The sequence below is a fragment of the Halichoerus grypus genome, chromosome 7 (assembly GCF_964656455.1).
Source record: "Halichoerus grypus chromosome 7, mHalGry1.hap1.1, whole genome shotgun sequence".
Lineage (NCBI taxonomy): Eukaryota > Metazoa > Chordata > Mammalia > Carnivora > Phocidae > Halichoerus > Halichoerus grypus.
In genome coordinates, this window is record NC_135718.1 from 131,266,273 (window position 1) to 131,292,919 (window position 26,647).

At 48.2% G+C, this 26,647-nt stretch overlaps 1 protein-coding gene across 2 annotated transcripts; it reads right to left on the reverse strand.

Moving 5' to 3' along the window:
* Positions 1-679: 679 nt before the first annotated feature.
* On the reverse strand, positions 680-26,599 carry PM20D1 (peptidase M20 domain containing 1). 2 transcript variants are annotated; one of them, XM_078078309.1, is made up of 13 exons: positions 26,376-26,599; positions 22,097-22,183; positions 20,398-20,630; positions 19,678-19,764; positions 18,465-18,598; positions 18,051-18,134; positions 17,256-17,331; positions 16,821-16,882; positions 16,498-16,576; positions 14,535-14,606; positions 8,835-9,003; positions 6,330-6,429; positions 680-5,144 (listed from the first exon to the last, which is right to left on the reverse strand). In XM_078078309.1, exons 1-13 carry the CDS (start codon positions 26,542-26,544, stop codon positions 5,021-5,023), a joined length of 1,476 nt encoding a protein of 491 aa, XP_077934435.1. In that variant the 5' UTR covers positions 26,545-26,599; the 3' UTR covers positions 680-5,020. The 2 variants fall into 2 exon arrangements, with proteins under 2 accessions (XP_077934435.1, XP_035933126.1); XM_036077233.2 differs by having other exon boundaries at positions 18,051-18,170.
* Between the last annotated feature and the right edge of the window lie 48 nt (positions 26,600-26,647).

Genomic DNA, 26,647 nt, shown 5'->3' on the forward strand with positions numbered 1-26,647 from the left:
TATCAAATATGTCTTTTGACATTTTAACTTAAACTTACAAATTGAGTTCTCCTTCCTCAATCAGACCCTCAGATAGTGAGTCTCATTCACTCTCACAGTGTCAATTTATGATGTTAGGTTGATAACTCCCAAATATCTTTGTCTTAGACTTTTCTTCTGAGCTCTAGGTTTGGATGTCTCAGCACTTCCAGCTCATGATATCCAAAATGGAGCTTGTCATCTCCTAGATATCTGCTCCTTCTTCAGTAAATGAAGTCACCTCCCATTTGCTCATGTCAGCCAACTGGGGAGTCATTCTTGATGCCTTCCTCTACCCTACCTCCCCACTACCCATCAATCACCAAGTGCCATCCATTGACTCCACCTCCTAAATACCTAAAAAAAATTTTTTTTTATTGAGGTAAAGTTCACATATAAAAATGAGCCATTTTAGGGGCGCCTGGGTGGCTCAGTCGTTAAGCGTCTGCCTTTGGCTCAGGTCATGATTCCAGGTCCTGGGATCGAGCCCCGCATCGGGCTCCCTGCTCAGCGGGAGGCCCGCTTCTCCCTCTCTCGTCCCCCTGCCTGTGTTCCCTCTCTCGCTGTGTCTCTGTCAAATAAATAAATAAAATCTTTAAAAAAAAAAAAAAAATGAGCCATTTTAAAACATACAATCCATTGGCATTTAGTACACTCACAATGTTGTGCAACCATCAGCTTTATTTAGTTCCAGGACATTTTCATCACCCCAAAAGGAAACCTTTTACCCATTAAACATTTACTCCCCTCTCTCCCAGCTCTACTAGCCTGCTTTCTGTCTCTGTGGATTTCCCTATTGTGGACATTTCATATAAATGGAAACCACGCCACAGGTGACCTTTTGCGTCTAGCTTCTTTCATCCAGCGTGATGTTTACAATGTTCCTCCATGTCATAGTGTGTGTTAGTATTTCATTCCTTTTTATGGCTGAAAAAAAGTTCATAGTATGGATATAACATATTTTATTTATCTCATTCATTTGTTAATGGACATTTGGGTTGTTTCTACCTTTTGAATACTATGAATAGTGATGCTATGAGCTATTGTGTACAAACTTCTGTTTGAGTACTTCTTTTCCGTTCTTCTGGGTACATATGTAGGAGTGGAATTGCTGGCTCATATGGTAAGTCTACATTTCACTTTCTGAGGAAACAAGATAAAGAAATCTATTAAAAACCCAGGGGTGGGTCTCCTGGCTGGCTCAGTCGACAGAGCATGCTATTCTTGATCTTGGGGTTGTGAATTCAAGCCCCACGTTGGGTATAGAGATTACTTAAAAACAAAGTCTTAAAAAAAAAACAAACCAAAAACAAAACCCGGGGCGCCTGGGTTGTGCAGTCGGTCGAGAGTGTGACTCTTGGTTTTGGCTCAGGTCCTGATCTCAGGGTGGTGTGATGGAGCCCTGCTTCTGGCAACAGGCTTGGCTCGGGGTCTGCTTGAGATTCTCTCTCCATCTGCCCCTCCCACTCATGCTCTCTCTCTCTCTCGCAAATAAATTTAAAAACAAAAACAAGGATGTTTCTGCCACTTGGGATTCCGTGCTGGTGCAGAGCAGTGAATGTGTATCACCCCACACACATATTCCTGAGACTAACACAGTTCAGGCCCCAGAGAAATACTTCTCTACAGAGCTCGCCTTATGTCTTCAGAAAAAAAAAGACACGTGAACACCCTGAAGATGGGTAGGTTCTGTCCCTGTGAACTTTTGAGACGCCACATGGCTTTGGAGTGCAGGGAGGAACTGAGCTGTCGAAGTGCTTAGCTAAGAGAAAAGAAAATTGACTTGTCAAATCCTTCCTCTTGATAGCATGACTGCAACGGATTCCTGCACGACATGTTCTTTCTCAGCAGTGCCGAGTGTCCATTTTCTTACTCCTCTTTGAGTTCCAATTTCTGGTTCTGGACGTAGTCATGAGCTAGTGTAGTATTTACAACATTGCACACGGTGGCTGAGGAATATCTTTTGGTATTAAACACTTTATATTGTTCTTACATTTTTATATTTGTAGGTTTGGATGTAACATATATGAAGCATGATACTTACCCTTTTTATTGACAGCTACGTGGACACTGAACAGTAAAACTGCAAGTAGTTTCATTTTTATAGAATTATTTAGATTTAAATTTTCAAAAAAAAATGAATGCAGACTTTGTGTCTTTCTACTATCCCCTCTGGGGGAGAATATTGGATTCAGAATGGCCAAGTTTTTAGCATCCCGGGTTCAACATCAAGGGACTCCGGGTTCAACACCAAGGGACTCCAGCCACACTTTATTCCTTTCCTTTCCCAGCCTCTTTGCTTATGACTATTTTGTCTTCCTTCCAACCTCAGGGAGTGAGGTGTGAGTAAGAAGCTTGAGCCAAATCCCTGATGGGATGTAGGTTTATAGCAGGAGCTTTTTCAAGGTGGATTTGGGGAGTGGTAGATGGATGCAGGTGGGGGTGGAGGAAAGTTCCAGATTCATTGTCCCTTTCTGCCCAGAGTCTTAGAGCTCATGTTGTCCTGGTCTGGCCAGCACTCTCGGCCACTCTTTTCAGAAGCCTTCAAGGGCCACAGGGCTGGAAGGTCTGCATTCTTCGAACCGGGATTTGGAGCTGTTCCCTCTCAAGGGCCTTCCTTCCCACTCCAGAGTCTGGAAAGACTATCCTTTCTGGCGCGAGAAGAGAGTGGTGAGACCCAGTGGGGACAACGTCCCCGCTCAGTCTTCTCCCAGTTATCCAATGGATTATTAGAGACCCAGCTGTCCCCAAACTCAGAGAAGGGAAAAAAGCTGAACCCAGAAGCTGGGGTGGGGGTGGTAAGGAATGTTGGCAGACAGAGGGAGAGGTGTGAATAGAGAGAGGTCAGCCAGGGGAACAGCGAGAGCTTGAGCTAAGAACCCAAGCCAATGGTAAAACAGCCTTTGTCCTTGAGATCTCCTTGGATCGAAATGAATGAGCTACACATCAGAGGTTCTGGGGGCAGGCGGTGTGGTGCAATTGCAAACTTGGACTTGGGGATTTTTGACTGGCATTTGAATTCTGGGGCTGCCCTTTAAGAGCTATGGCATCTTGGGCAGATGACCTCTTTGAGTCTCAGTTTCTTTCCTCTTCAGTACTCTTAGCACAGGCTTTGGACTCAGAGAGACTTTGCCCCCAACACCTGCACGACCTTGGGCAAATTACTTAATCTCTGGGTCTTAGTTGCCTCATCTATAAAATAGGAGCACTAACACCTTGGAGCTGTTGTGAGGATTAAGTAAGATAATGGATGGGAAGTAGATTCCATTATTAATTAGGACCATGGAACAATGGTGCATTTGGGGCCAGGTGACATGGGCTTGGATCTGCCCCCAGCTAGGTGTGTAACCCCTTTGAGGACCAATTCCTTCTCTGTAAGAAGGGGTAATAATACTTTCTTCGTGGGGCTCCGATGAAATAAATAAGGTGTACGAAAGCACTTTGTACAGCTCTGTACGAAGGTGAAAGACTGTCTGTTCTTCAGCTCACCCTCTAACAAAGGCTGAATAAGTCCTGAATTGGCCAAAAAAAGGGAGGGTGAGGGAAGGAATGTGAATCTTAGGGGGAGTAGCGAAAAAGCTCAAATAATCCCCACACTGTGTTTCTAACTCTTTCCATTAAGCCTAAGCTCCAAGGAAGAGCTCACGGCCAAGGGCACGGAGGGAGGTAAGGAATTGGGGATATGGGGGTTGTGAGGTGGGAAAAGGAGCCTTCTGCTGTCAAACCCCAGGAAGGCATGAAAGGTCTTTGGTGAGGCAAAAAAGAGGGAGTCTCTCAAGTCCCAGCTCCTCTGGTCTCCCTCTCTGACCCCAACTCCCTTGTGACTCACAAAGCTCAGCTCCCAGCCTTGAGCCAAGAAAGGCTGCCTTCCAATGCCCCCTACCTGGCAGCTACTAAGCGGATTCAAATATGCTCAGGGTTGGATTCCAGAGAAAGAGGACAGGGGCTCTGCTGTCCCCTAAGGCAGAGTAGCTTGCCCCTCCTCTGCCCACCACCTGGGGCAGAGCCCCTCAAGTCAGGCTCCTCCTTGCTCCCCCACCCCACACCCACCACTTCGTTTTGAGAGGTCAGAACCAGGACTTGATGCCAGAGCCCTGCTGGTCCTGGGCCTCACTGCAAGGCGGGATCATGAGTGCGCTTCTCTTGGGAGCTCAGCCTATAGGATGTGCCAGGGAAATGTTTCCACAGATTAGTGCCTCCTGGGGTGGGACAGCAGCAGCAGGGTGGCAGGGACAGGACAGGGGAGGGAGGAGGGAGCAAAGCCCAGGGAGCCCTTGGGAGGAGCCCAAGGACAGAGGCTTTCTTCTCTAGGCTCCAGCCTCCAGAACCAGGAGGTTTGGGGTTCCTGCAAAGTCCCCTGCCTCAGTTTCACCTCTCAGTGACCGCCTGATGCTACATCGCTCACTTTATTTGACCCGGTTGTTGTGGTAATTACGGTAGTATCACAGTTTGACTAAGTTCTGCTCCAGATGTAGAATAAATTAGAGGGATGCAGGGGGAGGGATGCAGGGGCGGGAGAGGAGAGATGAAGGGCCAGCTAAAAAATCCAAGGCAAGGGGGAGGACAAGAAAGGAAGTTACAGCAAAAAGAAATATATCAGTGATGGAGAAGGCAGCCTGGCGAGCATGCCCTAAATTACACGCCTCTAGAAGGTAAAACCTGGTTGAGGTTTTCCAAATCTGTATTTGTCAAGTCAGGCCTTTACAAAGAGCAGTTAAATAACCAGTGTAAGACCAACAAGCCTGGTAACTTCTGAGATCGGGACAAGAAGGCAGTAAATGCCGGTCGGCCGAGGGATGCAGATGCTTGGAGGAAGAAGCCAGGTTCCTGCCGGCCCTGCCCTACCCCTTGGCCTTGATCTTTGGTGACTTCAGGAGGGAGTAAGGCTGGTGGGTGACGGATCACCAAGTGGTTTTGACCCAAAGTTTCATCAACATGAGCTTTCCCCGTTGGGTTAGTCTTGGCTGGGGTCCGGCGCCCCAATCCAGCTGGCTCCTCGACCTCACAGTTCGTGCTGGTGAGGCGCTGGCTCTTGGTCTGCGTCAGCGCTCTGGATAAACTCAAAGATGAATTTCACCTGGGTCTCGTAGGCTGGGACTGAGATTTTCTCATTGATTCCGTGGATGCTGAGTGAGAGAGATTTTGGGGAAGAGAGGAGAGAGCCAACTGCTGCAGCGGAAGTGGTATTACAGAGCACCCCCCACCCCACGTCCCCTGAAGCCTTTGACCCTCCAGGGGTAAGAAGTGAGGTTTCATATGACACGGAGGTCGTCTCTCCAGGGTCCAGCCCCGTGGCAGAGAACAGTGCGGGGAATATAATAATAATAATAATAATAATAAAATCCTGGGGAGTTCAGAGTCATTTCCTGTTCGGGAATCTTATGTGATAATTTCTCCTCTCAGGGGAAATTATCTTCTGAATTCTCTTTCTCTTAGGCCAGAGTCCCCCGCGGCCCCCACATTACTAGGGGCACAAAAGGAGAGAGACTGCCCAGGGTCCCTGTGGGGCCCGTACTTTACCTGGGAACTTCTTATCAGATCTCGTGCCCACGATCTGCCTCCACACAACGCAATACACAACCGAACCACACACGTAACCACAAAGATAGAGGAAATAGAGAGTAGCAACCTGCTGCCCCAGTTAACAAACAAAACCCATGAAGCGTGTTCTTATGCTCATATTCAAATGTTTTCATTCTATTGGCTGCTGACTTTTGGTGGGGAAATCAGGTCTGGGTATGATAAGGAACAGAAAGATAAATGGAATGCAATACCCCCCACCTCACACACACCCCAGGGCTAAAAGTTTGCTGAAGAACCCACCCACAAAGTAGTAATTCACACATAGTAGTTAAATCGGTGATCATGTCTTAGATTCCTATAGTGTGTTTTCTTCTGAGAATTCAAAGCATGTGTCCACCTTTGACCACATAGAGGTCTGGACTTCACTGAGTTATTTGAGAAGTCTAGAGTCTCCCTTTTTGGGGAGAAAATGAAGTCCAGAGGGTAAGTACTCTTCCAAAGGGAGGGGGGGGTCACACCCAAGGGTCCTACTTCTACCAGGTTCTTTCCAATCATCTGATTATCTCCATCCCAGAAAAGTAGTGGCCAATTCCCATACATTCTGGGGAGTGGCAAGACTCTAAGACAATGAGGAAAGTTGGCCAGTTGGGCTCAATAATGTCTTCATTTTAGTTTGTGCAAACCTTGGCTTTCCCGCATTCTGTGGACTGGCAGGAGAATGGGGTGGGGATGGGTCAGATGTATCTCCTCCTTCACCCTTGCTGTTCAAATCTGTTCCACTCACTCACCTACGGAAGCTCTGAGGATCCAGGTAGAGAGGGTTGAACCGGTAGATGCTGGTGGTGAGGTTTGTATAATGTCTGCTGTCTGTGTTGCCAATACAAATGCCTAGACAGGGAAAATCAAGAGGATTGGGGCTTTATGGGAGCCACCAAGCCAAGGTAGTGGTGGGAGGTGGGCTGACTGGAAAGTTAGGACCTCTGGGTCAATAAGAATGTCACCTGGGCCCTCTTGGGAGCCTGCAGCTATCAATTTTTGTCCTTCAAGCTACCCATTCTCAAAACCTTACTAAAACATCATTTCAACCAGAAGCATGGAATCTCCTCCCCAGGACATTAGTGAGTTATCCCTTGAATGGTCCAGACTGAAGTGTCCTCTCTTCATGATGACCAGGGGGGCCAATACCTTCATTTTATACCCTTAGCTGGGCTATTTCAGAAACTGAGCTCTCCAGAAATCTAGATATCAGTTCTTTATTCCTTTAGCTCTCCTTATATCACCCTAGCTCAGAAATGAATACCCTCCAGAGAGCTTTACTGCTATAAAATGCAGTCCTCTTAAAGTAGAACATAATTTCCTGTTATTTTCATCCTTTAAAGGATGACTTTGTCTTCCAAGAGTCAAACTTCAGGTTAAGAAAGTCCCAGGATAGTCTCAGTGTCTTGCTCCCTTGAAGGTAGTAGCAGCTCACCCCACGCTCCAGCTAGGGCTGGGACTTGTCCCCAGTGGGAGTGTTCTCTGAGAAAAGACCCTCTGAAGCACCAATCAAAAAGTGATGGGATGATTTGAGATGTTAATTTGTGTTTTGTTCCATTTTCCACTCCTGGTTTCAAATGGGTAACTAGGCCCTTCAAACTCCTTGCTTTGGGGATTTCTACCAGTTGATGTCTGCCTATCTTTTTTCTGTAAAGGCCTAACCTTGTTAATGGGATTATGGTGGTTGCCCCAGAAGGGAGAGGGTAGCTCTGGGAGTCTTTGAGGGCCAAGAAAGAAGAATCGGGGACTAAGAGGGCCAGGATAGCGGAGACCCAGGCCCTTGCCCTGTGGCAGGAGTCTGAGGAGGTGGCAAACCTCAGAGGGGACGGCTGCCTGGTATGCTCAGGGAGTTGGTGTCTTAGGTCCAGAGTCAAACAGGCCAGGAAATCAGAGGAAATCTCCAACCTGGAATGACTTTCTAGCTAGGCCATGGATGTCCAAGGTAACTGCAAGGACCGATGACCACTGGCCAAGGGACTCCCATGCTATGTTGCTACCAAAGACCTCGAGGGCCTGATTCAAGGTGAGGGTGGTGGTGGGGGTGCTTGGAGGCCTCAACAGTTCCTGAGGTTGAATTTCCTGAGGAGTGGGGCTTACAGCCAGATTTAAGTTGATCAAAAAACAAGGCTGCCCGTTTCACACCTGAGTTTGTGGATACAGAGCATCACTGTATGCTCCTTAAGGGCCCATTCCTAGCACAGAGGTGGGTCCGAAGTATGCGCTTAGAAAATGAGGGAATCCGGGGCACCTGGGTGGCTCAGCCAGTTAAGTGTCCAACTCTCGACTCTTGCTTTTGGTTCAGGTCATGATCTCAGGGTCCTGAGATCAAGCCCCACCTCAGGCTCCATGCTCAGCACAGAGTCTGCTTGTCCCTCTCTCTCCTCCCGCTTGCTCTTGCTCTCACTCTCTCTCTCAAATAAATAAACAAAATCTTAAAAAAAAAAAAGCAAATGAGGGAATCCATGATTAAACCTAGATTTTGAAAAACCTGGTCTTAGAATTAGAGCATCTCCTCCTCACATCATGGACCAGAGATCCTCAAACTGTGGTCAGCCATCACCTGGTCTCAGAATCCCCTGGGGGATTTGTTAAAAAGGCAGATTCCAGGGTCCTCTCCAGATTTGGTTAGCCTGAGTCTTTGGGAGTGGGTCCAGGTAATCTGCATTTTAATAAGTTCCCTAGGTAATCCCCTTCCACTCTTAAATTGGAGAACCACTGTCTCCCCAGCATAGGTTGGAAGGTAGGCTGGAAGACTAGGGAAGGGGCACAGAGGCACTGCTGCTGGGACTGGTCTGGGCTGGGAGAGAGGAAGGGGGTTCATGCCAATGGTATAGGCGGGGAGGCATTTCTGAGCTCTGTTGCTGAGCTGTTATCCTAGGATGGATCAGAACCAGCCTTGGAGAAACTTGGCCCCTCCTGTGACTCCTCCAGAGGAGTGTGTGTGTGTGTGTGTGTGTGTGTGTGTGTGTGTGGTGGGGGGGTCTGGGCTGGGCTGATCCTGTCCTCCATGCCAGAGAGGCTGGCCTAGGTTAAGCTAGGACCCAGGCAGGACTGACCTAATTTATTGTTTCTGCTCTTTTCCTGTTTGCTTTTTGACTTCCACTCTGAGGGGAAAATACAGTTCTAGTCTCATCACGAGGGGAAGCAGCCAGATGTTTCCAGGCTGAACAGCTGGGGTGGAGGTGGGGCAGGAGACATTAGAGAGGAAATAGTTCCAGCCCCCACCTACCTCCAGCCACAGCTGATGAAGTCATTACCTGGGACAACAGTGCTGACTTCCGGGAAGATGGACTGTATGGTCTGGCGGAGCAGCTGGTAGCCCAAGGCCTGATGATCAGAGGGGCTGACAGGGAGGGGGTCAAAGGCAGTCAACACGTGGAACTGGACCCGGTTGTCAGCCACAATGTTCTTGACGAGGTCTAGGACCTTGAGGGAGCAAACAGAGGGAGTTTGAGTTCTTACTATCTGCTATCCAAGTACCATAGGATTTGAAATAGCCCTGATTCCTCTCCAGCAAGGCAGCACCTTGGAGTTTACAGGGGAGCTCATTTTTTGCACTGGGACCTCAATTTCAGCCGACTGGCTGGAGGAGATGGAAGAGTTGGGTTTTCCTGGTAAGCAATCTACAGCATGGTAGACTGAGGTTAAATGTTCAGGAGGCTTGCCTTACAGCCACGAGGCAGGCAGGGAATTGGAAAATCAGGAAATCGTGTGTCCTTCCTCTCAGGCTGTGAGTCATGGGCCGGGTGGAATGTAGAAGACACGGCAGAAAGGGGAACACAACCATCTTGAGGCAGGGTGACAGATGTGATGACCTCATTTCAACCTGGGAGTGTCAGACAGTTGAGGAAAGGGTCACACACTTTTCTTCCTCCTCTCTGGGCATCCCTGCTTCCTGTTTGTAACCAACTGCCGTGGAGCCAGGAAGATGAGCTCAACACAGACAAAAAGTCAGGAGTTGGGGGACTGGTATTCAAGTTTTCTCTTTGCCTCCTTTCCTCAGGAAGGAACCTGAGGAAGCTCCTAGAAAATTCAGTCTGAAACAACTAGAGCTGAATCCAGCACAAGTCCTGGTCCCAGGCAGGACGTAGACCAGACCCTGATGATTCTGCCTTTGAACAAGGTCACATGGAGACATGTGGGAATGGACCAGGAGGCTGGCTTAGGGGGGCCCCCCAGCCCACCCCACCACCCAGGGAAAGCCCCAGCACCAGTCTCGACCCATCTGATCAGCAGTTGCTTTGGAACTGCCTCTGCCCTAGAGGGGTGTCCCATAGCTGAGGCTTTGTGTGCATGCCCCTCTCCTGCTCACTGTGTCTTCTCCATCCATGTCATGTCCTTCCTTCAAATTCTGGTTCAAAATCCACACCACTAAGGAATCCATCTTAATGAACACTGTCCCCTTTCAGGCCATGCTCTACACCACCTCAGCCTGTTTGTGCTTTGGAGGCACATCCTTGTGAAGTCAAAGACCAGGTTCAGATACCCAGCCCAGCGACACTAACTGTATAATCCTGGACCAAGTTACTTCATGAGCCAACTCCCTCTATTTTTATTGGTTCATATCTTTTAAATTTCTTTTTTTTTTTTAAAGATTTTATTTATTTATTTTGACAGAGAGAGACACAGCGAGAGAGGGAACACAAGCAGGGGGAGTGGGAGAAGGAGAAGCAGGCTTCCCTGTGGAGTAGGGAGACCGATGCGGGGCTTGATCCCAGGACCCTGGGATCATGACCTGAGCCGAAGGCAGACGCTTAACGACTGAGCCACCCAGGCGCCCCTTTATCTTTTAGATTTCTTGTATCCAGCATCCATTGCATGCCTTTTATGTTCCTGGTCCTATTAGAAATAAGGTAGCCCCTCCTCTTGCATCAGGACCTAAGAGTTAGTGGGAAATCTGAGCTCTTGTGGCCTCTCACGGAGGGTGGGGTCCCATCTGTGTGCCCTCTTCAGTTTCTGGAGGCAGGAATGTTCAAGTAATTTGGGACAGGGGTCAGCAGGCATAGTGCCAACCCACCTTATAAGGGATGACTGGGAACCTCCCAGTTGGTTGAAGGTACATCAAGACTATGTACTAATTCATGTGTTAGAGGATTTAGGACAGAAGTGCTGGAGTGAAAATAAGCTCTGATTAGTGAGTTGTCCATCCCCACCCCCAACTAACCCAACAGCAGGGAATTTGGTTTGGCTCAATGGTGGTTTCTAAGCCAGAAATAGGACCCTCATTCTTTTCCAGACTCAGCTCCTAGCATGCTTCTAGGGGACACTGTCATGAAAAGGGGTACTCTTGAGATAATGCCCCCCCATATAGGTGAGGAGGAGGGACTCGTGAACGGTAAGAGGGACCTCAAAGGTTACTTTAGCACACATCAGTCTCTCATTGCTCTGAGTTTCTATGGCCCTTACAGCACATTCTCATAATGTTATGTTTTCCCTCTGTTTTATGTGTAGATATGTTTTCCCTGGAGTGAATGATACATTTTGTTGAAGGCAAGGACAAGGGATACCAAAAACACTGGTAAGGACTTTAGAGTTAGAGTTAGCAAGTCCAGCCTCCATCCCATTTTAGGGCAAGGCCTCTGGGGCAGAGGGGGGATAACACCCACGACAGACTGTCATCCAGCCTGTGCTCGAATGCTTCCGTGGTGGAAGGCTCACCATCATGTGTTATCCATCCATTCTGCCTTTGAACAACTGGGTTATGAATGTTTTCTTTAGAAGGAACTGAGATATGGCTTCCTGTAGGATCTCACCCCTCTCCCTTTTTTATTTTACGTACTTTATATCCTCCACGGGATACAGTATATACGAGGCGGGTCAGTGACATTTCATCTCTGTTGAAATTAGGGGCCTGTGTCCTTGCTGCCTGGAGGCTGTTCCTGTTCTAGGTCTCTGTTCTATGTCAGGTCCCAGGGTAAATGTCACCTCAGAGGACTGACTCTCTGTTCCAACCCCCATCCCACAGTCACTTTGTGACACAACATCCTATGATTTTTTCTTTTTTTTTTTTTAAAGATTTTATTTATTTATTTGACAGAGACACAGCAAGAGTGGGAACACAAGCAGGGGGAGCGGGAGAGGGAGAAGCAGGCTTCCCCCTGAGCAGGGAGCCTGATGCGGGGCTGGATCCCAGGACCCCGGGATCATGACCTGAGCCGAAGGCAGACGCTCAACAACTGAGCCACCCAGGAGCCCCCATCCTATGATTTTCTTTATGGTACTTGCCTCTTAAAAAATCAACTTGGTCATGTATTTGATCACTTGCTTATTGCTGTCCCTTCCCCACTAGAACATCAGTGCCATCAGGATGGGAATCTTGGCTGTCTGGCTCACCATTCTCCCAAGTGCTTAGAAGAATGTCTAGCCCATAGTAGCCACTCAGTAAACACTTGGTGAAGCAATGAATGAAGAAAGGAAGGAGTCTTCTGTACGTCACTCTAGAGAGGTGGCCATCATTCACCCCTTGAGAAGCTCATTACCATCGAAGGTGCCACATTCCCCAACTCTCCTTCAAGTGGGGGCTTCCTGAAACATCTCCCAGTGACCTTATTTTTACCCTTTGAGGCCCATTCAGAACAAACCTTCTACAGGGTAGCCTATGACATTTCTGAAGAGTGTACCTCACACAAAGGTGCTGCGGACTTCTCTACACCCACGACATGGGAGACACCGGTTAGAGATGGAGGAAGAGGGTTCTGGGAACTGTTCATGCTCCTGTTGGATCAAGCCCAAGGCCCTGTACCCTTGGCCTTCAGACCAGCAGTGTCTGAGGTTGGAACCCGATGCATGGAAAGGGGGCATAGGGGGAAGGGAGGGACCAGAACAAAAGGGTGCTGAGGGCTTTCAGATGCTGGAGGCTTTCCATTCCTCACTGGGCAGGCAGGCAGGATGGGCCCAGGGATTCCAGGGATTTCATGAGTAGACTGGGAAGGAAGGCCACTCTGGTGGGGGACCAGAGAGGAGGGAAGAGTGCCAGAAGCTGGGGAGATGAAAGCCCCAGCTGGTGGAAAACAGCCCTTGGAAAGGGCATGGAGTTGGAATGAGACTGGAAAAAAACTGGTAGAAAGAAGTTCAATGGGGGGAATTCGGTGATTTCCTGGCCCCGTGATCCTCCAGGGAGAGGACAAAGGTTGGCACTCGATGAAAAGCAGCAGAGCCCAGGACTCACACTGGTCCCAGCTTCCCCCGAATGCTGGGTGACGCTGGGCTGGCCATCAATCCATCCCCCTGCCCCCCTGCAGTGAGGGGTGTGCCTCCCACCCTGTGTGAGGAGAAACAAAACCCTCCAGGGTGAAGAACTTAGGGAGAAAGGACCACAGAAGTCTAAGTGTGGCTGACCCTTGAGGATCTGCACCAGACACTCAGGGAACACCACCTGCCCTTAACCCTGCCTAATTCTGGAACGTACTAGTCATTCCATAGTTGTTGGGTTGCCTCTTGAGATCATTTTTTGAAGGATTAGATTTGCCTTTTGAACTCTTTTTTAGCTCAACCTGCTGTTTAAATAAGCTAGCCTTTCCTGCAGATGCCAAACATTCTGCACAATGGCTACTCAGGCATGTATCTTTCGGCTCACATGTCACTTCCCCGGGGAAGTCTTGCCTGACCCTACACGAGGTCTGGTTCCCTGTTATGTCCTCCACTAGCACCTGGTCCCTCTCCATCATCACAGCTTGCAATTACGCACTGATTTTAATCATTTTTAAAATTGATGTTTGTAGCAGGCCACTGCCAGGCTGTCCACGATCCTCTTTACTTCTAATTTTATACATCCTTCCTGTGGGATTTTATTGACTCTAGAGGTTTCATTTATGTTAATAACACTCCAGCCTGTATCTCTAGTTCATTCTCTCTCCAGACCCAAGGTATTTATAATTGCCTATTTATAATGTATAAGCGTCTCAAACTTCTCAACCATTATACTTCTCTATGAACGTGCTCTACTTCCTGAACTCTTCATCTTGGTTAAAGGCTTCAGCACCTGGCCAACTATGCAGGTTAAAACCCTTGGAGCTGTCCCCCGCCTTTCTGTCTCCCCTTACCCATGACACACGACATTCTGCTGAACCCATGTCTCCTACCCTGGCACGTGCCTTCTCCACCCTATCACCTCTGCTCGGTCTGCTGCCTGAGAGGCTATCACAGCTTCCCAACTGTCTCTTCCTACGTTGGCACCTCCTCTGCATTGCCACCAGCACCGTCTCCCCAGAAGCACATCTGAGGACATCACACCCCGTTCGAAGACCTCTCACGGTTCCCTCTGTCCACGGCACACAAGGCCCTGAGCCCCATGCTCCAACTCCATTTTCACCGCCTGCCACTTCCGCCCGGTCTGTCCTCCTCTTTAGCCTTACTTTACTTTAGCCTGACTATGAATGCCTGGCTTCTAGCAAAGTCCTGTTTGTCCTTTACATCGCAGCTCAAATTTCTAGTGGTCAGAAAGCACTTTCTGGATCCTCAAAGGCAGTGACAGTCCCCTTCTCTGCGCTGGTCCTTTGGCAGTTTGTTCATCCTGAATCGTTTTGATTGTGGTCTGAGGGTGTGGTGGTTCTGGAGCTAGACTGTTAGATGTGTCATCTTGGGCATGTCACTTACCTGCTTTTTTGATCTGTGCCCCCGTTTCCCTGTTAAATAAGGATGATCATAGGGCAGTCGTGGGCATTAAACGAGCATGCATATACCTTAGAACAGTGCCACACACCAAGCGAGCCTGTGGGATGTGTCTGCTACTATTATTATCATTTATCAGACTCAAAGTTCCCATAAACCAGAAGTCTCCTATCCTAGCCAGCTTCCTGGAAACCTCCGAAGAAGGTTGAATAAATGCTGTTGAATGAACCAACCAATGTTGGTTGAAAAATGGTGGCTGGCCAGCCCTGGGATGGCAGCTACACCCAGATCCTGAGCATCACACATCCCTGATACTGAACCCGTGGTTGGGAACGGAAGTCACGCACCTCCTCGACAGTCTGCGCAGGGTGAATCCGGATGTTGATTATGGCCTGGGCCACCGGGGGGATGACATTCACCTGGAGAGAGAACCACAAACCCTGGCCTGAGCCACACATGCTCCCCGCCCCAGGTAAGGACAACGACCACCAGTAGAGAAAGAGGAAGCCGATTTGATTGAAAGGCACAGGGCTCCATTTTCGGTGGGCCCCTTGTCTTCCCGCGGCCCTTGACAGGTGGTTATGTTCAGAGCTAGAGAGGTGTCTCTGTGCTAGGCCAGACTTCCATGCTTCTTGGTCGTGGACGGGGTCACAGAGAGCTGCTCAGAGCGAGACTGATTTCTCCGGGACCACACAGACCTCTCTCTCCTGACCCCATGCAGCGTCCTGGGCAGTCTTCCACGTGCGCTCCCTTCCCGGGGCGCCCAGGCCATCCCTGCTGCCGTTAGTGCTCACTCAGGACAGGGCACCCTGAGCCGCTGCAGGCCCCCATCACGCTGTGCTTGATCCCCGAAGGGGCGAGGATGGTGGTTTCCCACGTCTAATTGCAAAATTTGACTCCATTCTCTGCCTGCCCAGGAAGAACCCAAGACTAACTGGAGACAAGAGTTAGGCTCTGAGTGGATTTTTTCCTCAGAGGCCGTGAGAAAACAGACTCCCTGACTCTGACTCTTTCTTTAAGCTGGTTTGGTGCAAAAAAGCACCAGAGCAGGGGCAGGAGGGCTGGGCTATTACAAATTAGCTGTGGGATTTTGCATAATTATAACCTGTTTGTGCCTCTGTTTCCCGACTGGCAATTGGGGTGATGGTACCAGGAGGGCTGTGAGCAGGATCAAATGGAGTGACAAATGTGACAGTATTCTGGACAGATAAAATGGCATTCACATGCAAGGACACGGTATTCTTATTTCGGGGAACATTCTAGGCAGCTGGTGAAGACAGCTCGGGTTCGGCGGACATACTGGACACTCCTGTCAGTGATGCTGGGGTTAACTGAGGTGCCATTGATTGTACTCAACCTGCGCTCCAAGTGACCAGAGCTCCACAAGGCCACCCAGTAAGCTAGGTGCATGGCGCTCCCTAAAGTAGTGCTGGTGGTACTGGTAGTCACTGGACCGGTCTCACTTCTCTCAAGATTTCAGAAAGGCCTAGGCCCAGGCTACCCAGGGTGGCTGTGGCTTGTTCCTTTAAACAGAGATGCCCCTTCATGGCCAGTCCAACTGGAAGTAGACCAATTTGCTAAAAAGTAGTTCTTGGAGAAGAAAAATCTATCAAAGTAATAATTCACTCGAAATTTATTTCTACAAGTGAACTTCATATAGAATTGATGTCTGTTCAGATTACCCAGTATTTAATGTGTTTTGGGAAATGACTAATACATGCCTTTAGGTGTTGTATATATCACAAATGTTATTATAGACTTTATAAATGGTGGGCGAGTTTCTCTCTTTTGACTCAGGGTAGCACGAGCACGAGGGGAAAATACATTAATCATTCATTAAATTTGTTAGGTGGATCAATCTTCCAAAGTATGGTGAAGAATAACCAAAAGATCCTTGATGATAGAAAAGTTACCTTTAGTCTACCTGACCAAATGCTAGGTAAATATTTAACATGTTGAATGAGTATTGTTCAGAAAAATTAACTCCCAAATAACTCCCCTTCATACCAGTATCAGGGTTGTTTTTTTTGAAGGGGTACAGACCCAAGAAAACTGAGAGGGGCCATGGACACCTCCTAAAATAAACATATACAAAATCTGACCAGCAGTTTCAGAGGTTTGTAGACCTCAGTTAGAACACTTGCTCTTGAGGATTACCCAACTGGTATCACTGAACCATTCAGCACTGGGCCTTCCTATTATTCAAATTGAATTCAGAGAAGGAAGAAGGGGCCGGGAGATAAAGCCAAAGGATGGAGAGGTGGGTGGACAGTGAGGAAAAAGTGTAGGGGAGGATCCAGGAGATGTTACCTTGACTCCTGCATTGAACATGGTGAGTGCTGTGGTGGTCCTGACCAGCGCATTGGTTATGTAATTCCTCTCCATTAACCTAAAGCAAAAGGATGAAGGTCAGACATTAGGAGGAACTGTCCAACGTGGAGAAAGAACGGGTTGGAAGATCACCCACTTTCCTGAATCTTGGAGATCTTTAAGACTAGGAGGGACATCCTCTATATGAATTAGATGTAGCATCTGGTGGCAAAGGGATGATTAGTCAGGCCCAGTTAAGCCAAGGAGAGGGGACTGGGTAGGTTTGGGTTGGAGGATGAGAAGAAGGAAAGGTAAAACTTTACCTGCTTACAAGCGGCCCAAATAGCCACAGGTTGCTCAAGATAATATTGTCAGGGAAGGAGAACTGAAAGGGAAAGAATGAGATCAGCAGGATTTCAGAGGGGTCAGCATAACAGGGTCACTATAACCGAGGCCTGGGTCTCTCCCTGCTTTAGATCTGCCTTGAGGGCCCTCAGTGGTAGCCTCGAGTGAGGATGAGTGGGAACCAGCTCCCAAAGAGTGCCTGGGTGTGTCAGGTCTTAGGGTCTCAGAGAAGCACCAACACCCCTGGGAAGAAGTCAGATCCTTGCGCCTCGGCTCAGCCTCTGGCTGAAAACAGGTGAGCATGTGCACAGCACTGGTCAGCAGTGGGCCCCTCTACTACTCTGGAAGCTACTTTTCTGCCACCCTTTCTTCCTCTGCCACAGACGACCAGTACGGGAGATGCCTTTTCCCACCTCATGCGCCAGTTCCTGCAACATCATTTTCAATGGGCCGCTTCCAAACATGTTCGGCATTGGTGTCTGCTCCAGGCTGGAAGAGAAATGGAGTTCTCAAGACTTCCCCAACCCCCATTAAAGATCAGCGATCTGAAGGGAAGAAGGAAGGAGACAGAATTTTTCAACAGGTCTGGCCAGGAGGTGTCCTATTCAACTTCTATCACCTCCACCGATCCACCTGTTTGGAGACCTCAACGCAGAAGCGGGACCACCTCTAGTCCATCAGCAGAAGCTGTCCCTGTCTACCAAGTCCAAGCAGGTACCCCGACTCTCATGTCACTTACCACACTGTAGCAGAATTATCAGTTTCTGCGGCTAACTGTGAGTTCCTTGAGGAAAGGGACTGTCTGTTTCTTTCCACTGCTGTATGCCGACCCCTGGCACAAAGCCTTAAGCATTGGTAATCAGTTACGTCTTTAACTGAATTAATATACTTCTTCTTCCCACTTTGCTAAGAAAAGCCAGCTGGAGGGAAGCTTTACTGTGACAGACCCTTCTGTGCTCACCCACAGCCTGCAGCCCTTATGTCCTCACCTAGGTTTTATGGGTCAGCTCTTGCTTGCAATAAGGTAGATCCTTCTCTGACCTCTAATCCCTGCCTGGGTACTGGTGGCTCTGTCCTCCCCGTGGCCCCCATCGTGGCTTCTCAGCTCAGCTTCAGGGCAGGAAGCTTAGCCCCTTCAAACTCAAAGTGGGAAAGTACCAGGTCTTCCATCCCGAGTCTGGCAAGGGAGCGGGGCCCGTGTTGCTTACCGGCTGACGGCGGCTGCGAGGATGCCGATGCTTGTCTCCTTTGGGGGAGCTGAGGAGTGTCCTGGAGTCATGTTTACTTCCAGCCTGAGGTTAATCGAACCCTTCTCTGAGACTGCAATCCTGTAGGAGAGGATCAGAGAGGGCCCTCCTGACTTCCTCCCACCTTGAATTGTCCCAAGGGCCCAGAGGTCTGCCTGCATAGTGGTCTGGTTGTCTAGGAGATTGGCTTCATGCTGCTTAAAAAAAATTGACACTAGAGGAGAAAGGGAAAGGGGAGCCCAAACCTGGTTGACATTCAGGGCCAGGGGAGTAAAATAAAGAGTTGCCTCAGTATGGCTTACAGACACCACGCTGGGGTCATCTGACATGGGGTGGGAACACCTTCCAAGGTAGGGGGTGGGGTACTTTACTCACATGGCAAAGGGCTTCGTGAGGTGGGGAATGAAACCATCCAAGATGAAGTTACCCTCGTCCACAATGAAGGCTAGCTTGATACCCCTTGCCTGCAGCAGGGCTGAGATCTTCTGAGCCCCATTCTGCCCTGACACCTGCAGACATTAAACCCATGGCCACAGTCCTTCTCAGCCAGACCTCCAATAGCGAATGGAGACCCATTCAACATAGCTGGGGGCTCCAGAACCTCCCTGCCCAGCCTCCTTCCTGGGGGGGGAGGGGGAGGGCAAGGGGCCTAGACAATCCTGCTTCACAGGACCCTGGAATGTCACAGCTGGAGAGCCAAACTGCCCTCATTTTACAGATGAAGAGACTGGGACCCATGGAATGAAGTGACTGGCCCAGGGTCAAAGTAGGTGACATCACTGGAAAGAAAACACTGATTCCTTGCTCCCTGTTGGTTCTCTTTCTATCACACCCATATTTCTCAAAGTGTCATCGATGCAACACCTACCTGCTTCAGATATTACCAGGGAGTTTGTTAAAAAATTCAGATCTATGCCTATCACTAAATGAAAGAAGCCGATCTGAAAAGGCTATATACTGGATGAGTCCAACTATATGATATCCTGGAAAAGGCAAAACTATGGAGACAGTAAAAAAAGCATCCATGGTTTCCAGGGGTTGGGGGAGGGAGAGAGGGATGAATAGGTGGAGCACAGAGGACTTTTAGGGCAGTGAAACTACTGTGTGAAACTATAATGGTGGACCCCTGTCACTATACAATTGACCGAGCCCATAGAATGGATGCCAAGAGTACATCCTAATGTAAACTAGGGCTTTGGGTAATTATGATGTATCAATGTAGGTTCATCAGTTATAACAAATAGCCCCCTGCTGGGGATGCTGATAATGGGGAAGGTTGTGCATGTGTGGTGTGGGTGTAAGGGAAGTCTCTACACCTTCTCAATTTTGCTGTGAACCTAAAACTGCTCTAAAAAATAAAACCTTTTAAAAACAAATTCAAATCTATGGCACAGGGTCCGGGAATCTGCATTTTGGTCCAGGGCCTTAGATAGTTCTGGCACATAGATACCCAAGAGTTGGCAACCTCCCACACCATATTCCGGAGACCCTGCAGCTGGGGAGCAAATTGGGCTAGAGTGAAACTCCCCCCCCCCCCCCGCCCCAAACAGAGGTCCTAGAGATGGTTTATAGGGGGAGGAGGCTCTACCTCTTCATCATGGCCCAGAGCAATAAAGAAAGATCTTCGGGGGCTGTAGTTTCTGTTCAGCAGGAGCTCCAGGGCCTGCAGGATTGCCTGGGGGAAGAAGCAGAAGGGAAGAGGGAGAATCAGGGCATCAGTGACATTCAGCTGCCTGCATTAGGGCTGGTGGGGCTAGCATCGGACACTCTCTTTATTTATTTTTTTTAAAAAAGATTTTATTTATTTATTTGACAGAGAGAGAGACAGCGAGAGCAGGAACACAAGTAGGGGAGCGGGAGAGGGAGAAGCAGGCTTCCCGCGGAGCAGGGAGCCCGATGCGGGGCTCGATCCCAGGACCCTGGGATCAAGACCTGAGCTGAAGGCAGATGCTTAATGACTGAGCCACCCAGGCACCCCTGGACACTCTCTTTAAAGAGAACAAATTCAAGTGGCCCTGGGGGGATGGGAGGTGAGGAAGCTTAGCTCCTTTACCAGCTGGAGAAAAGCATAAATGTATCAGTGCAGAGCTGAAAGGGTCTCTGGAGATCATCTACTCTAGTCCTTGTTTCACAGCTGAGAAATCAAGACCCAGAAAAGGACAGTGACCAAGTGATGGCTGGAACCCAGGGCTCCTGGAACCAAGGTTCTTTCTACCATAACCTCCCGTCTCCCGGGGGTTCAGCTGAGGATCCTCATCCTGGGTGACTCTTTAGGGCCCCCGGGCAGAGGGAACAAAGCATTTCAGACCATCAGAGAGTTCTTGTTGTCCAGTGTGCCTCGGCCATGGATGAAGCCATCACGCTCCAAGCCAGAGAACGGGGGCACCTCCCAGCCTTCGTCAGGGGCGGGCACCACGTCACTGTGCGCCATTAGCATGTAGGGCTGCAAGCTGGGGTCTGAGCCTCGGACAGTGAGCAGGTGGCTGTACTCTCCTATGACTTCATGCCGGATAAAGCTGGTTTTGAAAACTGTCGGAAAGACTAGGGACAAAGGGATGAAAAGCAGGGAGAGAGAAAGCCAGATTTAACAATTTCCTTTGGTTTTCCTACCATTTAATAGAAAATGTTGACCCCCGTACCCCTTTTTGAAAGCATGCAGCGTCCTACAGGAAGCCTTCTGGAACAAAGGCAGTGTGATTCCTGATTTGCCTGGACAATCTCTAAAATTCCTCTTCCTCATATTTTAATGTGCTACTACTATGTAATAATGGGCACATCAAGATTCCATCATGGTGACAGCTGATAGATCAAGATCTGGCTTGGTCTGACCTGTAATAAGTTATCACTAGTATATGCTACCAGGCTATACCAACGAGGAGTGTGTTAAATTTTAAATATAGTAGTCCCCAATAGCCAAATGACTTGGAACCAAACATGACCCTTATATTAAAAAAAAAAAAAGAGAGAGAGAAAGACCTTTTTTTACTTGAAAAATAATATAAAATAATATTCCTACTGTGTGTGTCATATGGAGAGAAGATTGCCCTGTCTAGCACAAGGCCACACTTCTGCGTGCAGGTGTGGATGTTCTCAGGGTCACTCAGGTTACAGACAGTGTTAGAGAGGGGGCTACTTGCTGTCCCTAGGTCAGCTCCTCCCAGCCCTGACAACTTTGGAGGGGGTGTTTTTTTCTTTGATTTAGGAAGAGGGCCTCATTACTCTCCATGAGCTTTTCATATGAGGACTAGGGAGTCCCAAGTCTCCTTTTTCTTCTTGACCCATCCCTTCTTCGGGTCACGTGGGGGTGAGGGGCTGATATGGCAGCTCATAGTTGCTGATGGCCTCGAAGCTCAGAAACGGGTCAGTAAAGAATCTGGGGAAAGACCTGGGTGGGTGGAGTGTGTACATAGGTGTGTAGGTGTGTGTACGGAGGTAGTTGGGAGGAGCATGGGGTATAGTTCTGGAAACTTGCACGGGAAGAAGGAATTCCTAGTCCTACCTTTTTTTTCTTTTTTAATTTGAGTATAGTTGACACAAATGTTCCCTTAGTTTTCGGTATACAACTTACTGATTTGACAGGTTTATATATCATGCTGTCTTCACCACACGCGGAGCTACCATCTGTCCTGATACATGGCTATTAGAATATCACTGACTATATTCCTTATGCTGTGCCTTTTATTTCCTTTCCTCGTCCTACCTTTTGATTCTATCTTATTTATTGACTGTTACGTATTTAGGGCAAAGGTCGGGAGAGTTCAAACTCCAACTCAACAGCTACGTGCTTTAGTTTTTCAAAGGTCCAATAAATCTAGTCTCTACTCTGCCTCCATTCTGACTCCTGGGGAGCTTCTATTCCTCCCCACTGTGTGTAAACTCAAAATAGGCCCACAGCGATTTGACTGTCCTCTGGTCAGTAACAAAAGCTTCTTCATCTCCTTGTAAAAGAACTGTGTCTGCAGGGCTATGCTTCCCACCCCCCCCCCCCCCCCAAGCTTGTGGCTGACCTGTACGAATGTATTCTCCAAACTCAGCCAGGGCTGTTGCATTAACATTCTCGGGGCTGAAAGACACTGTTGGAATCCGGATGGCACCTGTCAGGGGCGGATAGAGATGTGAGATTACAGATGATAACAACCATTGGTTTTCCCACAGCCCTCTGTGCACAGAGAGTTCTTTCAAATTCAGGATCTTATTGTGGAGGGCAGAACAATCCTATGAGGTAGGCACTGCTATTTTCTCTAATTTGAAGGTGGGGAAACAAGTTTAGAGGGGTTAAGTGTGCTGCTCAGGACTGTCCTGAAATAAGCAGCAGAACTGGGATTTAAGCCCAGGTCTTTCAGGTTTGTTTAGACTAATATGGTTCTTCTTCTTTTTTTTTAAATTTATTTGACGAGAGAGAGAGAGAGAGAGAGAGAGAGAGAGAGAGAGCGAGCACCAGCGGGGGAGGGGCAGAGGGAGAGGGAGAAGACTCCCTGCAGAGCAGGGAGCCCAATGTGGGGCTCGATCCTAGGACCCCGGGATCATGACCTGAGCCGAAGACAGACACTCAACTGACTGAGCCACCGAGGTGCCCCTAGCCTAATATGGTTCTTAAAATAAAGTCCTATGTTCACGATAGCATTATTTACAATAGCCAGTATAAGAAAAACAAAACGGAGTGCCCATCAATATATGAATGGATAAAGATATGGTACATCATTAAACACCAATAAATTCTGCCAAATTGTTTTCCCAAAAGTTTGGAGCAATTCATGTTCCCACCAGCAGGGCATGTGAGTGCCAGAACACACCTCCACACGCTGAGAGTTACCCACCTTTTGCAAAGTTTGCCCTGTGGGTGGATAAAAAAATGAGATGCTGTTGGTGTTTGCATTTTCAGTTCCCTGACCTCCAAGGCAGCTGAGCATCTCTTCATATGGCCATTTGCATTTCCTCTGCTGTGAACTGCCAGGCTCAGCCACTCAAGCAAGCTCCTTAATCTTTTTGCCTGTTTTATTTTCTTTCTGTTGGGCATTAAGACCTACATCTGGGGCTGTTGTGAGGACCAAGTTAACACTTGTAGAGAGCTCAGAACTGTGCCTAACATGCTGTTAAGGGCTGAATTAATGCTGGCTTTAAAAGGGTCTATTTGTGGGGTGCCTGGGTGGTTCAGTGGTTAAGCATCTGCCTTTGGCTTAGGTCATGATCCCAGGGTCCTGGGATTGAGCCCCGCATCGGGCTCTCTGCTCCGCGGGGAGCCTGCTTCTCCCTCTCCCACTCCGCCTGCTTGTGTTCCTGCTCTCTCTCTCTCTGTCAAATAAATAAATAAAATCTTTAAAAAAAAAAAAAGGGTCTATTTGTGGGACGCCTGGGTGGCTCAGTCAGAGTTAAGCATCTGCCTTTGGCTCAGTCATGATCCCAGGGTCTTAGGATTGAGTCCTTGCTGGGCGGGGAGCCTGCTTCTCCCTCTGCCTGCCGCTCTCTCTGCTTGTGCTCTCCTTTCTCTCTCTCTGACAAATAAATAAATCTTTAAAAAAAATAAAATGGTCTATTAGCTATATTCATAGTTGCTTGGATTTAGCCAGATCTCCAGAAGGATACAAAGGAAGCTAATACAAGTAGCTGCCTCTGTGTATTTGTGGGGGTGAGAAAGTGGTGGTGGTTGGTGGGGAACGGGGCCACCAAGGCAGGGTGGGACCTATACACCCGCCCCGCCCCCCGCAGACCTCTTTCACTATTTTGGGTTTTGTTTTAACTATGTGAATGTACTACCTATCCAGAAATAAAGGAAACATTTTTTAATTGGCAAAAAAAAAAAAAAAAAAAGATATGGTACATATATATATACAGAATGGAATATTACTCAGCTACAAAAAGTGAAACCTCACCATCTGTGACAGCATAGATGGACCTAGAGGGTATTATGCTAACCAAAAAGTCAGACAGAGAAAGACAAACAGCATATGATTTTACTCCTGTGTGGAATCTGAAAGAAAGAAAGAAAGAAAGAAAGAAAGAAAGAAAGAAAGAAAGAAAGAAAGAAAGAAGCTAAACAAATAAACAAAATAAAACAAACTTATAAATACAGAGGACAGACTAGTGGTTAATAGAGGAGAAGGGGGTCAACCGTGTGCGATGGAGGGTAACTAGACCTGTGGTGGTGATCACCTCTCATTGTATACAGATGTCAAATTATAAAGCTGTACACCTGAAACTTTTAGAATAGTAATAAAAAGAGTTAAAAAAAGAAAATAAAGTCCAAGATGGGGGTGGGGTGGGAGGAGGTGGACAGGAGTAGATTTTGGACCCTGACCCTAAGTGGGAAGCTGCTATAAATTGCTTCTAAGCCTCACTCTGCCTATGAAACCATCATCCCTTTGATGAACCAGAGAAGCCCACTATCCTGGGTCCCTACATGAATGAGGCTTTGTGTGCAGAGAGTAGATTTATTCCTCATGGACTGGCTCATCCAGAGTCTAACTGATCTCTCAGCCAGGGTCAGCCTTTTGGGCACATGATACCTGAGAAGGCGCGGATTTAGAAGCTCCCAAACAAACTCCTCAGTCCTAAATAATCTCATCTACTTTACCCAGATGTCTCAGTTCCTGAATTGCTTTTAGGTTTATCCCTTTGAGCCCTGAAGGCTTTACACTTTGAAGAGATCCATTACTATATGCAAACACCTATGGGAGGGGAAATGCAATAAATTATGAGAATATCTGATTAGATATCCCAAACCACAGTGGGAAGAACAAATGCACCTAGGCAGCGCATTTATCAAGGGAGGGCCTCTGCAAGACAAGCTTACCTCTGTCATCAGTTTTGTTTTTTTTCTTTTTGTGATCTCTTTCGTTTATCTTTTTTTAAAAAATTTTTTATTGTTATGTTAATCACCATACATTACATCATTAGTTTTTAATGTAGTGTTCCATGATTCATTGTTTGTGCATAACACCCAGTGCTCCATGCAGAACGTGCCCTCCTTAATACCCATCACCAGGCTAACCCATCCCCCCACCCCCCTCCCCTCTAGAACCCTCAGTTTGCTTTTCAGAGTCCATCGTCTCTCATGGTTCGTCTCCCCCTCCGATTTCCCCCCCTTCATTTTTCCCCGACATCAGTTTTGCTAAGGATTGAGCCTGCATCACAGCTCACCACATAGATGGGGAAGTCAAGGTTCAAAAAGATGAATCTATAGGAGATAAACTCAAAATCTGAACTGAAATGTTTTGCCTCAAGGCATGTGGCTATATATACATATATATATATATATATATATGCCATACAAGCAGCTATAGGCCATATAGCCATGTGGTTATAAGGTCCCTACTTTGGGTTCTTTAAATAAGAAAGCTTTTGCTTTCTTCTGGGTGAAAAGACTCTGGGGTGAGCGGCTGCCCGCTGGCTTTCAGAGAACTCACTATTTGTGCTGTGCTTTGGGAAAGCTCTGCTCTGACTCCAGACCAATCGTTCAGGCACATGTACAATTTATATTCAATCACCGGGGCTAGCATTGGGTCCCTGCATCTGCCTGCACATGTTTATGTAGGCAGTTTCTTTTAATCCATTATTTAATGAAAGGGAAAAGACTGGAAAAGGGCTAAGCCCGGTGGTGGGGAGGATCTCATTATCCCATAGGATCTAGCCCTCAACAGAACCTTTCCTCTTTTCTCCCGGAAAATGCAGACTGAGAAGGCAAATGAGTTCTTAACCTTGGTTTGAGGTCTAGGGGAGAGATGTCTGTTAATTAGGAGAGGAAATTTGGAACATCTCACACCCCTTTTTGGAGTCCTTTGCAGCTGGGTGGATCCTACAGGGTGGACCTTACAAGGGATAGATGTTATCACCCAGTGCTCACTCCTTGCTGTGGGGTCCCCGGGGAAGCTCATTTAATTTCCCTCCACTGTTGATTAAGATAATTTAGTCTTAAGATATCACAGAGATTTAACAGAAGTGAAAACTTTCTAAGGTTAAAAGTACAAACAAAAGCTATTGCAATACTGCCGCAAAGCAGGGGGTAGACTGGGTGATGGCCAAGGCAACAGGGGTGATGGTGGAAGCTAGAGAAGGTTCTGGGAGAGGCAGGGAACACCCGAGTCCCCAGAAGCCAGGTTTGGGGCAAGAGTGGCGTCCCCAAGCCCGGGCACGAGGTGCTGGCACTCGGGCTAGGGCTGGTCTGGGGAATGTGGTGGGGCTCCAGTTCCAGTAATGGACCCTCTGCGGTGGGAGTGGGGCGGCACGGGTTGGCCCGAGGGGACAGGGACTTATGTTTGGGCATAGCTGGGCGAAGGGGACCAGGCTCACCTTTCAGCGCTTCCTTCATCGCGAAGCGCTCGCCTGGGCTGAACTGAGAAGGGATTTGCGGCGCCCGCTGATGCCCCTGGCCCTTCAGGCCCTTCGATCTGGAGATTGTGGGGATACCTAGCAGCAGCACAGCCGCCAGAGCCAGCACGCAGACACAGTGCGGAGCCATGCTTCTCTCCGGTCTGCAGCTGGAGTTCACAAGCTCTTGTTTGTCGTCCTGTCACAGCTCCAATTCCCGCAACTGCCTTAGCCCCACCCTAGCCCCAGGCCTG

Excerpts from the sequence above, each read along its gene's own strand:
- PM20D1 (XM_036077233.2), bottom strand. The coding sequence starts at position 26,544 with ATGGCTCCGCACTGTGTCTGCGTGCTGGCTCTGGCGGCTGTGCTGCTG. Across the intron at positions 20,631-22,096 it reads TGGAGAATACATTCGTACAG|TCTTTCCGACAGTTTTCAAA; the intron begins GTCAGCCACAAG and ends CTTTGTCCCTAG. Across the intron at positions 18,599-19,677 it reads CTCTGGGCCATGATGAAGAG|GTGTCAGGGCAGAATGGGGC; the intron begins GTAGAGCCTCCT and ends TAATGTCTGCAG.